The 12,861-nt window shown below is 36.1% G+C and overlaps 1 protein-coding gene across 3 annotated transcripts in view; it reads left to right on the forward strand.

The window, feature by feature from the left end:
• The window catches only part of LOC123306396 (heterogeneous nuclear ribonucleoprotein K), a 207,029-nt gene that overhangs the window by 121,036 nt on the left and 73,132 nt on the right, over positions 1-12,861 (forward strand). For all 3 annotated transcript variants that reach the window (XM_044888377.1, XM_044888375.1, XM_044888376.1), the window contains one exon: positions 2,270-2,371. In XM_044888377.1, coding sequence (XP_044744312.1) covers positions 2,282-2,371 — 90 coding nt within the window. In that variant the 5' untranslated portion in view covers positions 2,270-2,281. The remainder of the gene's footprint in view (positions 1-2,269; positions 2,372-12,861) is intronic.

A 12,861-nucleotide genomic window follows, 5' to 3' on the forward strand; every position in this document is an offset into this window, starting at 1 on the left:
ACCCCTAAATTTTGAATAGGAAAGATAGGGTGAGTGATACCTCATTTGAAAGGCCTTTTTATCCTGAATTCAGCGTATTGATTTTTTTCTCATTCATTGCATTCGTTTTCGAGATATTTAGTTTTGAATTTCGTACAGTACCAGTCATTCCGCTAACCATGCTATGTGAAATCATCAATTATTTGACTAATTCATTCTGTGGTTACGATGGTAACCGTTAATTGTCAACATTAGATAACGAAATAATTATTATTATTATTGGTAATTACTTTCTTCAACAATTAAGGTGATTGTCTCGTCTGTTTCGTTTTAAAAAGCCCACCCTGTAGTTTTACTGCGAGACCGCACTAATTATTCTTGAAGTATTGTTATGTCATATAATATTTGTGTGAAAACTGCAAAATCCGCGAATTTGCCATAAAAAGACCAACATATGATCCCTTCTATCGGAGTTCATTTCGAGTTTCGTCAAATAAGTTCAGCCTCCCTCCGGGTATGGACCAGCAGAGAAGTAGAGGCATGTGGAAGAACTGGGAAACTTTTTCATCGCTAGTATAAAACTTTCAGCGGACGAAATTTGATTAAACTCCAAGTCGGAAGTCTTATTTGACTTATTTCGAAGAGAGTGTAATACAGAAATGGGGGAAAAACTCAAATTGAACTCCAGATGAAATAACCACTTCAGTTCGTTTCCGGAATATCATGAAGGGTTCATACTTTTGATGCTGAATTCCGCTCGTAGGCTCATTAAAATGTGGAAGCTCCAAATCAGAAATATGGCAACCTTTGTGAAATATTAGGTATTTGATTATTATTCGGTATCATATACAGGGTGTCTGTAAAGAAATGCGAAGGACTTAGGGAGATGATTCCTCGATGAAAATAAGCAGGGGTAGTAGAGTTTAAATACTCTAATTCTTGCTGCTTGATACAGTATCGTAAAACCTCTTAAACGAATATTTGTATCTAATGAAATGGTAGTTTTTACATTTCACGTATTTCGGAATTTTTGTAGGTGATGAAAGATTATGTATTTTTTTTTGCGAATTTTGATATAAACACATATAAAAAATAGTCTACACAGTAAGGAAAAAGTAATGCACAAAATTTTCGGCATTTCGTAGAAAACTGTTCTAACAGGTCAATTTTTATTTTAAATTACGCCACCTTTCATGAATAATTGGGGAGATTGTCATGCACCCTCTATAAAGAATGGAAGGCATTTGTTTGAGTGGCAGCCCTAACTTACAGTGTCAGAAATAGATATTTTTTTTTGCAGAGCATGATTTGGATTTCGATGGGTTATCCTAACCAAACCTTTTCAATTATAGGGATGAAATTAGAATATTATCTTAACATGCCGTTTTCTTGGTTAAATATGGTGTGAATTATTTGAAATAAAAATCACTATTACGAAAATAAATAAGCTTGCTTATTGATACGTTATTATTTCATCTTACATCATTACTACCTTAAGGAAACGGCATGTTTTCCACTTTGAAAACATCAATCAATCCTGCAGTGAATGCTCGAGTGATTATCATTGACCTCGAAATAAATTCGATTTCAATAACTTCAACCATTTCATCTCTATAGTAAGAATTGGATCGATATGAAAAAATTCAAAAAACAGCCCCAGTAACAGAAGGTCTATCAATTTGTGGCACAAACATTTAGGATTGCTCAGCTACCCTGCACCTCTTGTAGAGGATATTTGACAAACTCGAGGACAAACTCCTCAGTCATTATACCTGAAAAGAAGTATAGTAGTAAATTTGAGATACAAATGGACCTGTACGAACATTTTTATGCAAAACAGTGTGTACCGAAGGTATAAATTTCGTACGTTACTTTTTAAAGCAAAGACATTGGAAATCATAAAACTGTATAATGATATGCAAAGTTTGTAATTTCTTTGAAGCCACTCAGTTTAAATTGATACTGACTGTTAAAAGCAGTTCTCTCCACTTGGAATTTGCCTTCAATTAAAGACTCGCCAATCAATGGATGTAAGGAGCGAATTTTGTTCTAATTGGAAAATTGTGTTCATCTCCACCCCGATAGCTCTTCACCCCAAGCTTTTTCTTGCCAATCCCTCAACTTTATTCTGAACGTGAGGCTATCTGGCCTTGCAATCTTTCCGATGAATTTCCCTAGGAATCGATACTCTGATTAGGCCAATCACCTTCAAGCATAAAATCCTAATTGAATTATCCTGTAGCTTATTGCTCTTAGACTTGTGTCCTAATTGTTTTCCTTTTCCTTACAGGCAGAGGTAGCCATGAAGCGAGAGGCTGACGGTGATATGGGATCCCCACAAAAAAGAACTCGCAGAGGAGATGAGGAAGTGCGTCTATTAATACCAAGCAAGGTGAGCGACTTTTTTTTTCTATTCGAATCGATTTCCTGATGTTTGGATATTGTATTTAGCGGTTGTTTAGTACCGACAAGTAACCGCAATGGTATCTCGAAGGATGTATGAAGTTTTTTTCACTAGCAGCCTAGTGGGGAACGTGTAATGTGAATTGGGAATCATGGGTTGTTTTATCGACTTATTATCTTCTATAATGATTCTGTGAAATCACGCAAGGAATTTCCATAATTTACATTTGGAGACATGTAGATTCGAGAAAATTAATAAGCAAATTCACTTTTCTACCTTCCGAGCTTTCAGAAACTACAGAATCATGGATTGGTTTTTTGGTTTTTTTATTCATTGTGCACTTCGTTGTCTATTGGTGGGATCTAGAGAACTATAGCAACTAGAAGAAAACGGATGACACATTGTCTAACTCTTTTTTTCTGACTAATCCGAATCTGAAAACAGAATCGGTCTTTCATTTCTAGATTTTGAGTTATGAACAAATATTGAGAAATTGCCATTTCCAATAATGCTGTTCCAACTCGTACTCGAATATCATTGTCATTTTGCAGGCACTTTTTTATGAGTAATTTGAATATAATTTTATTACATTTTTCGATCTGGCCATTTCCAAGATATAACAGGCATTTTTTATTTTTCAAATGTAAACTATAGTTAAAAGTTCATTAATCTTTCAAACATTTTGCTAATTTCGAAAATGTATCATATATAACTATTCACCTGAATATTTCATGAGAAAAAATATCAACTTTTTCCTGCATTCTGTTTCACTATTGAATAATAAGACAGTACGCGTTACCATAGCGACTGCTAAATATGCAGACTAAATACTCTGTGATCGAAATGGGGAATTGTCCTCAATTTGGGTTATTACAGCATATGCAAGTTTAAACTGAATAATTATGAGTTTCATTCATGAATTTTTCAAATGCACCGCGGAAACTATTCAAAATCATTCTTAAAATATGAAGTTTTAAAATTGAAATCGCTTCGTTTCTAGTTTACGATTTGGCAACAGCGCTTACTAGAAAATAAAAAGAACAATGGCTAATTTGTAAATGAACAGCTGTTGATTTACTGCCATCATAAGGCTCGTACTCACTGGCGAGCCTCAAAAGCAACCGGCCATAAAAATCCAATAAAATTTTACGACCTTCCTCGTTGGTCGCAGACAGCCATCTTTGTCCATCTCATCAAGATAGTGTATTTGTTGTCCTTTATTATCAACGCATATTTCAGTGGATGTTGCCAACTTGTGCAATAGAAACGAAACGCTTCAAATTTTAAATAACTATTTTTATTTTTTATTTTTAAGTACTCAAAATGACTTTTTGGTAAACGGTTGAAATAGTTATTTCAAAATGTGACGTTTCAAAGATATTCCATAAAAAATACACCATTTTCGTCAAAAGTAGTATTGCCTGTTACCGATCGTCGAATCATTTTTACTATGCATCTATATATTTTCTCAATTTTTGTTCAAGTCAAAATCTGGAAATGCCCTGCTTTCAGATTTGGATTACTCAGGAAAAAGAGAAAATTTGTCATTCTTTTTTATGTAGCTGTTATTTTCGAGATCCCCTCAGTTGACAACGAATTTTGCCAATCCTGTATACGCAGTTATGAGTTTCACGTTCAGATTTTTCTTGCGATGTTACTTGAGAAGTACAGTATATAGGCTGACCCATCTATTTCATCCTGTATACATATGAAAATTTTTTTAGGATATGCTCATTGTCGGCCCTATTGTTCGAAAGAAATACAAGTTGATAGCTTCGATAGAAACAAAGTTATGGGCCAGGCACGAACCCGTGGGTCACACTGTATACTTGTATATTTATCCCATAGATAGAAAATCATATAGTCGGTCCACATTGACAAATCTTGTTGAAGTTTTGCCCAAACTACACTAGAAGTGTTGGTCATTTTCTGAATTATCGTGTCTTTCATTTACTTCATGATAATTTTCTGAATTCTTCTATGTTAAGTTTACTGCAATAACCACAATACTCTCAAATTCAAATCGCCGTACAGCTTATCGCTTATCAATAAATAACAAATGACGACTGGGGAAAATTCTTATCTCTGTGTTGTTATACCAATAATTTCATGTTGATTTAGTTGTTATCGCGCCATAATAAGTTTCATCAACGTTGTTTATATCACAGTTAGAAATAATGTAGTTGTAGCATTCCAATGGACTCTAAAAGAAAGTTATTTTTAGACGGAATTTGATTCTTTGATGTTACTTTTTCTCAGCTATTGAGAACCATCTCACGCGAACCTCACTTCCGAACTTATCTAAGCAGTAGAATCACATTAATTACCTACCGATAAAACTTTGTGAAATTTCTTTCCAATTCAGCGTTCCATTCAAGTTCCACTCATTAACCACTATAGTATGAAGAGTTTGGTCAGCAAACGATCGACATCTCATAAATTTTATTCATTCTCATTGCTCCTGACAGGAGCAGATCAATTATTTAAATTTTTCAATTAATTTCGTTTCAGAGAGATCCTAAAGTATCACAAAAAAAAAATTGTTCGAAACATTATTTATTCCTACACAATATATGGTACATATATGTTTTTTGAGAGGTTCTCATAATGAAATTAGGCGTATGTTACCTATGAATAATAGCACACTTATCATTTCTGATTATATGCTAACTAATATACAGATTATGCAGGCCTATACATTGATTTTAACGGCAGCAATTTCTACCCCCCTTTTCTTAATTCCTCTTCATAGATGAGGTGGGCTTTGAATAACCAGCTAGTTAAAAACGTCCAGATTTTGAAAGTGGCATATTCTTAAAAATCATTACTTTCAACTCTACCCACTTACTTGATACTTCATGTAATATTTTCTTTCATTACTTGAATTTCAAAGTATTTGAATGTAATTTCGAGACATTTATATTTTTTTATATAATCCTGATTCTCCCTAGGATCCGAAGTACTCCTCAGAAGCTCTGTGAGCTTGTACGAGTTCAGATAATCAGTTGTTTTTGTGACTGTGTCCTTACGCCATCTTAGGCACACCACTGTTGATTTTAACACAACAGTGAATGATGTCCCGTACCTTTATCGACTAGAAAATGTCTTCTCTAGCCCGGGATCGAACTCTCAACTGATACAAAAAAAAGTTTCATGGAGGGCCAATGTGGAAAAAATATTAAAAAAATTGGGCTTATTCTAAGCAACCTACAGTTGAAATCAATGTAGGTACATGTGGAGGTCTCAACCTGTATTAAGTAAAACTTGAAATGCCAGCAGTTGGTATTTTTCCGAGAGCACATTCGATTGTAACAAATAAAATATAGGATTTTCAAAGGGAATCTATTTGTTCCACATGGACAAGAAAAATTCAATCTCATGGGGATTTGTTTTGTTGTTCGCTCAAATCGAAGTTTATTTATTCAATACCGTCAGCATAAAATGGAAAATGGAATCATTCGGTATATATCAGGGTCGGAAAAATATGTTGCGTTGATCGCCTACGGATACATAATAATTTATGTAAAATGGATTTTCTGGAAATCTAGATATATATTACGGGTACGAATTCATTACCAACAGTCGTGCCGATGAATTTTCATAAGGAAATCATAATTTGCGCACGTTACTGAATTCGTAATATTTGCGTTATGAGATCGCAACGTTGTGACTCAATCTGCAATATGAAATTCCGCGGTTCGAAACAGGAAGCTGATTCACGTGGAGCCGTATCGTTGTGATCAGTGGTGGTATATTTAATGAGTTGCCGGAATGCATCTGGCTGATTTTCAACAATTTCAGTTCATTCCTATGAAAATCCTCAGAAAATTGTGATAATTGAGGGGTTATTAATTGTCAACGTTCTGTGATTTTCCTTTCAGTGTTCATGATGCTTAATGCCAAGGTTTTTCAGGTTTATTTCTGTGGGCGGGAGCTAATAGGTTTGTTCGTAGAGTGGTTTGGAACGGTTGTGAACTGTACAGAGCCAGCGCAATTCCATTTTAGGGTAGCGAAAATCCATTTGCGCTTGCTCTGTACAATTCACAACCGTTCCAAACCACTCTACGAACAAACCTAATACATTTGTAGTGAGGGCAAAACGGGTTTTCACGTAAAGCACTGTAACCGAACTTTACGTGTAACCATTGAGTATTAAAGGAGTTGACTATTCAAAGGAGTAACGTAGCATCAAAAGACTAGAGAGCGTCTCTTTTATCTTTGGTAACACCACCGCGCAACAAGTTTGGACGGTGTGTAACAAAACTTGGTATCTTCGTCGCTCAAAGCTGGGTACAGACATGCAACAGAAGTTCATAGCTTAACATCGACGCACAACAATTTTGTTCAGCGTCAACACGTTTTATTGCATGCCTTCCATACTTGTTGCGCGATTGTTTTATATGTCTGTGACCAGCTTAACAAAGGTGTTGCGTGTTGATGTTACGAAGCGAAGTTTTGTTGCATGTCTGTACCCAGCTTTATACTGAACAGAACCTGTAGCGTGAGGCAAATTAGAGCAGTATAGAAACTATATGTTTTCAAGTCTTCTGCAGTTTTTCGGATCACTCTACAGTTGGTCTGAGAGACACCGCGATTTTTCGTGAATGAGCTTAAAACATGTCAATTTCCAATTTGACAAAAACCTGCCCTGAATTTTTCTCATCTATTAGATACCCTAGCGGGTGTTCCTCATTATTATGGATACAGTTTAGGTCTAAAGCCCGTTTGCAACAGCCGAGAATTCTCTAGAGATTTTACTCGAGAATTAATGCGCCGTAAATTCTTTACAGTTACATACGCACTTTCGGTAGAATTCACTGTTTAGTTGCATACAAAATAATCTTTGCCGTTTTCTTACCAAAATTTGGTGGAGAATTCTACAGGGAATGGGGAATTCTCCTCAATTTGGGTTATCACTGCATATGCAAGTTTAAACTGAATAATTATGAGTTTCATTCATGATTTTTTCAAATTCACCGCGGAAACTATTCAAAATCATCCTTCAAACATGAGGTTTTGAAATTTAAATCACTTTGTGTGTAGTTTACGATTTGGCAACAGCGCATACAAGACAATGAAAAGAACAATGTCCGATCAGCTTATTTGTGAAATAACAGCTGTTGATCTACAGGCGCGTACTTACTGGCGAGCTTCAACTGCAACCGGCTATGAAAATCCCATAAAATTTTACGATCTTCCTCGTCCGTCGCAGACTTCATAGAATAGAATAGAATAGCCATCTTTGACTATCTCATCAAGATAATGCATTTGTTGTCCTTTATGTTCAAGGCATATTTCAGTCGATGTTGCCAGCTTGTGCAATTCTCGCAAAACGCTTTAAACTTTAAATACCCATTTTTATTTTTCATTTTTGAGTGCTTAAAATAATTTTTTTTGGGAAACGGTTGAAATGGTTATTTCAAATGTGACGTTTCAAAGATATTTCATAAAAAATACATCATTTTCGCCAGAAGGAGTATTCCCTATTCTCGGCTGTTACAAACGGGCTTAAAAGGAATTCATTTCATTTTTATGTTTCCATAAAATGAAAACTACTCACTAGGTGAATGGGTTATCCAATGGACAAAAAGTTTAAGCATTTGAAAAAATGTATATGATCTGTATACCTAGATCATTATCGAGAAATCCCAGTGCCTCTCGAACCACCTGATCCGAAAATCTGAAGAAGACTTGAAATCTCTTCAGGAATTCAATAAAATAACTCAGAATGGTTTTTAAGATGTGATCTCTAGTTAAAACAATCATAATCATGAAAATTGGCAAAAAATGTGGCCTACGTCAGAAAGGCATAGGTACATAAATTGTAAGAATTGGAGTATTTCGAAATCAGTATTTCATGTCCCTAGATTCAGAATATGATATAAAAATTGGGTGTGAGCAGGGTGGTATCGTGTTTCACCAATTTCGGACCATCCTTTAGGGTCAAAAATATTTTAGCTTATGTGCGAAGTGTAGTCGAAAACGATGGAGTTTGTATCATTCCCCTAGCCAAAATTTCTAAAGCTGCTTTTACATAAGCGAAATTTTCCTCGCGAAACAGCTTCTCATTACCCAACAAGGATATCAACAAAAAATGAAACAAACGTATCATTGAACAACGCTGCGTTACAACTTGAAATAATAGGAGCAACAAGGGAACACATTGCGCTAGCTCATGAGTCCTAGATCTCCTTCAGTAGAAAAGACTGCGTTGGAGGATCTACTGACAACAGAACCGTCTTATGGATCCTGCACTGAGAAAATTTGTAGATCTGCAGACCATATCTCAAACCAAAATTCAGCAGTTAACCAATTCGCTAAGGAAAAAAGACGGGGATGGAAAGGTTTCCATAAAATCACAAATCATTATAGATAGCCTCTATAAACAACGTCTGGAAGAAAAGAGACGCCTAGAAGAGGAAAAGAAAGGTTCCTCCATCAGCTTTGTCCCTAACTGGTTCTGCTAAAAAGAGACAATCTTCTGTCGAGAAGAAAATAAGACATAGAACCAGACAGAACGAAGTATTCCATTTCAAAAGCGAAAGAACCCTATTACTATTGTCCTCTTTGTTCAGAAAAATATGAAGAGCTACCAACAGAGAAATGGATCGAGTGTAGTGCTTACCAGGAAGGAGCTTTTATATTGACAATAAGCAGCATTTTGATGACTTCTTGTTTGTTGTGTTTGAGTGGTTAACTAAGCAATGCGTTTACTTATCCGCACATGCGTTTACTCACCCCGTGAGTACGCGCACGCTCACCCGCAATACGGGGCATGCGTGCACTGAATTTCTCTTTCCTATTTTTTGTTGAGAGAAAAATACGTTCGATTTGAAAGGCAAAAGTGCGCACAGTTCACTCTTTTTCCAACGTTTTCCCAAACTTCCTAAAGTGGATGAGTTTTATTATCACCGCTTGCACCGTCTACTGAGATTGAGATGTGATATAAAAAAAAAGATTGTAAACAATTTAATCAATAATTTCTAGACATCAAAAAACCCCATCCGACCAGATATGAACTGAAACGGAAATGAAATTTCTCGGCGTATTCCATTCGTGCCGCCATAATTTTCGTTGGAAAAAGCGGCGAAACGGCTGATTATGAAAGATAAAAATGCGAACTGCCAGTGCCGTTTCTGGGACGGACCCCGTCCGATTGTTCCCCTGAAATGTGTCATCGGCAAAAAAGGCTGCATTGCATATTTCATGTCCGTTTTATGTATTCTAATTGTGAGGGAAATGAAGGAAACAAAGAATACTGGAAGGGGTTAACCGGAAGAGGGTTTTCCATGGACGGGCGCCAGACAGATGTCGCCTCGGGCGATGAATGGAAAGGGATCTTTTAGGGCGCGACAGCTCGTGCTTGGCAATATTATTGCCGTCTTCAAAATTCTCAGACAGTGACATTAAGAAAGATTTTATAATTTTCGAAATTATTCGGATGATATATTAGACAAGCCCTCTTCATTGGACTAGCTAGACATCGAGGGATGGCTGTCAAGAAATGGGAACAAAAGGATAAGTTTGTTTTCTAGCAGATGATCGAAGACAAAGTAAAGCTTTTCTCATCCTATTGGACGAACTGGAACAGAAAGGTTCTTTCACCCATTCCCTTAGATCTGGCTCTAGATACTTCTTCAACAGACCTACGCTAGCTTGATTGAGCTGCGTTATAAAACAGGTTGGATACTGTTATAAAGGGCATTGGACGCTTTTGAATGATAACAAGCGCTCTGAGAATGGGGTTAAAGTTTTAATTGGTAACCAAGCTTGAATTCGTATATTTTTGTGTTTGCAGTTGCAGGAAACGAATTCAGTTTTTCGTTATATTTTTTGTCTCCTGCTCACGACCTCCCATTTGAATGCTGACCAAAATGAGATCGAGGATGTTTTGATGTCTGTTAGCCTAGACCACTTCCATACACACAAAAAATATTGCATTACCATTGCAACGAACAATAACCCTTTAGAAGTGTCAGTGTAAGTTTGGGGACAAAAAAGTAAACCAGAGTTAGGCAATAAATTAAAAGAAAGAAGATGTCCACCGAAATTGTGAAAATCGAAAAATTGGAGTATCGAGCCATCATCAAGTACCTGTATTTAAAAGGGTTAAGAGGTAAGCAGATTTAAGAAGATATATGCCTAATACCCTTGGTGATCAATGTCCTTCGTATGCGACCGTGAAAAATTGGACTGTAAGCTTCAAAAGAGGTAAATTTTCCATTGAAGATGATGAACGATCCGGAAGGCCAGTTTCTGTGTCAGTCCCCGAAATTATCGATGCAGTTCATGACATGATTTTATCAGACCGTCGAATTGTTCTACAACGGATATCTGAAGCACTGAATATTTCATACAAACGCGTTCATCATATAGTTCACGTCAATTTGGACCTGACAAAAATTGCTGCAAAATGGATCCCCAAATGTTTGAATGTTGACAAGAAGCTTGCAAGGGTAGAAGCATCGCGTCCGATCTGTGCTCTATTTGAAAACGATGTAAACTTTTCAAACCGAATTGTTGCAATGGATGAAACTTTGGTACATTTCTACGATCCAGAAAGAATCGATGGAATGGCGAAAGTCTGGTTCTCCAAGACCTAAGAAGTTTCGTGTCCAAGAATCTGCTGGAAAAGTTCTTGCTTCAGTTTTTTGGGATTGCCATGGAGTAATCATTATTAATTTTTTGGATAAGGGTAGAACAATAACCGGAGATTACTATTCGACATTACGGACCACTCTACGGGAAAAATTAAAGAGAAAATACGCGCAAAGCTATCCAAAGGTGTTTTGTTTTTGCAGGATAACGCCTCTGCACATAAATCTCATGTTGCTATGCAAAAAATTCGTGATTTAGGGTTTGAATTACTAGAACACCCCCCCTTATTCACCAGATTTGGCTCCATCCGACGATCATCTCTTTCCTCAACTGAAAAAAAGTTTAAAAAGTCGTAAATTGTCTATCAACGAGGAGGTAATAAAAGCTGTAGAGGTCTGATTTGCAGAGCAAGAAAAAAATTTTTTTTTTAAAGGTCTGGAGACGTTGCAAGGTAGGTGTAATGAAAGTATCCAATTAAGAAGAGAATATGTTGAGTAATAGAATATTTTGACATTAAAATTTTGTTTGGTTCTATAGTAGGCTAAGAATTTTTCAATATATCCTCGTACACTTCAAATTGTCGATGTTTTCCTGGGAATCCATCTTTGGAGAGCTGTGGAGTGGTTTGTGAGAATTTGATGTTTTATTCAAAAACTGGTCTTTTTAAATATATTATTTGGCAAAAACTTGAACATTTTATGCTAAAAGTATTGCGAGAACGTTTTTTTTTTGTTTTGTTTTTTGCTTGCCTATTATAAAGAGAATGCGAAATGTCTGCTTTCAGTCCGAATATCCCTTTGACCCTTAATAATGGAGTGTACTTGTTTTGACATGTTCATTAGGAAGGCTTCTTCGCCAGAACACAAACATAAAAGAAAACGTAAATATCCATTTGGACCCCAGCTATGGGCCTCATAATAGGCGGAATCTCGAGGAATTCGGAGAAAATACCAGGGATAGCGCCGTAAATATTTTAATTTTATTGCACGGTCGATGTCAGAAATTTCACGGATAACGTAAACATAAAACTTCTTAGGCAGGATGCCAACATTTCGGAATTGAATTAACCGCGATATTTCTAGTCGATGATGAAAATTCTTGCACGGACGATACAAAAATAACCGATGCATAATCTTTTACAGATGCGTTGTGAATTATGAAATGGTTTCTGTAATTTTTCATCATGTCGACAAACTAATATTTTGTACCGGGTCTAATTTGATTTGGGCTTGTAATCTGTGAATTATGGCCTTAAGCAACGATGAAAAGTGCATATTAATGATCCATCCACTCATCGATTTGAAGCAGAAAACATAAACTGACAAAACGACACGACGCCTATACTACATTCACTTTTATTTTAGCACTCGGTTGGCCATGGAAATTTGACACATTCCACTCTGTATAGTACGAAAATGTGGGGTTATGACGCTTGTCAAAACATTTTTTTGTTTTAAATAAACGCTATGTTGCCCGTTTTACGCAAAAGTTTCTGTTATTACGTATTTTATCACAATGTCGAATCTCTTCGGAAAATACGTGACGAATATAATTGATGTTTATACAAAGTGATTGAAGGCATACCAAATCCAGTTATTGGCATGGAAAATATAAGAAATCAGTATAATATGCGATAGCTTGAGGAGAGTTGATGTTCGTTTTCTTCTTTGGCTAAAGTTTGAATACATTACATCATCAGTTGTAGATTTCAAAAATATTAACCCGAAGATGAAATGCATATGATGCAGTGGTTGGGAATGGGTATCTCCCCAAGGAATTAAAGGAAGTGTCAAGTCAAGATGAACTTCTTCACCTTCGAACAAAAATTTCACATGAATAAACAATTAACAGGACAGCTGGAGCGTATTTGTGGCTGTTCA

The sequence above is a fragment of the Coccinella septempunctata genome, chromosome 2 (genome assembly GCF_907165205.1).
Source record: "Coccinella septempunctata chromosome 2, icCocSept1.1, whole genome shotgun sequence".
In the NCBI taxonomy this organism is placed as follows: Eukaryota; Metazoa; Arthropoda; class Insecta; order Coleoptera; family Coccinellidae; genus Coccinella; species Coccinella septempunctata.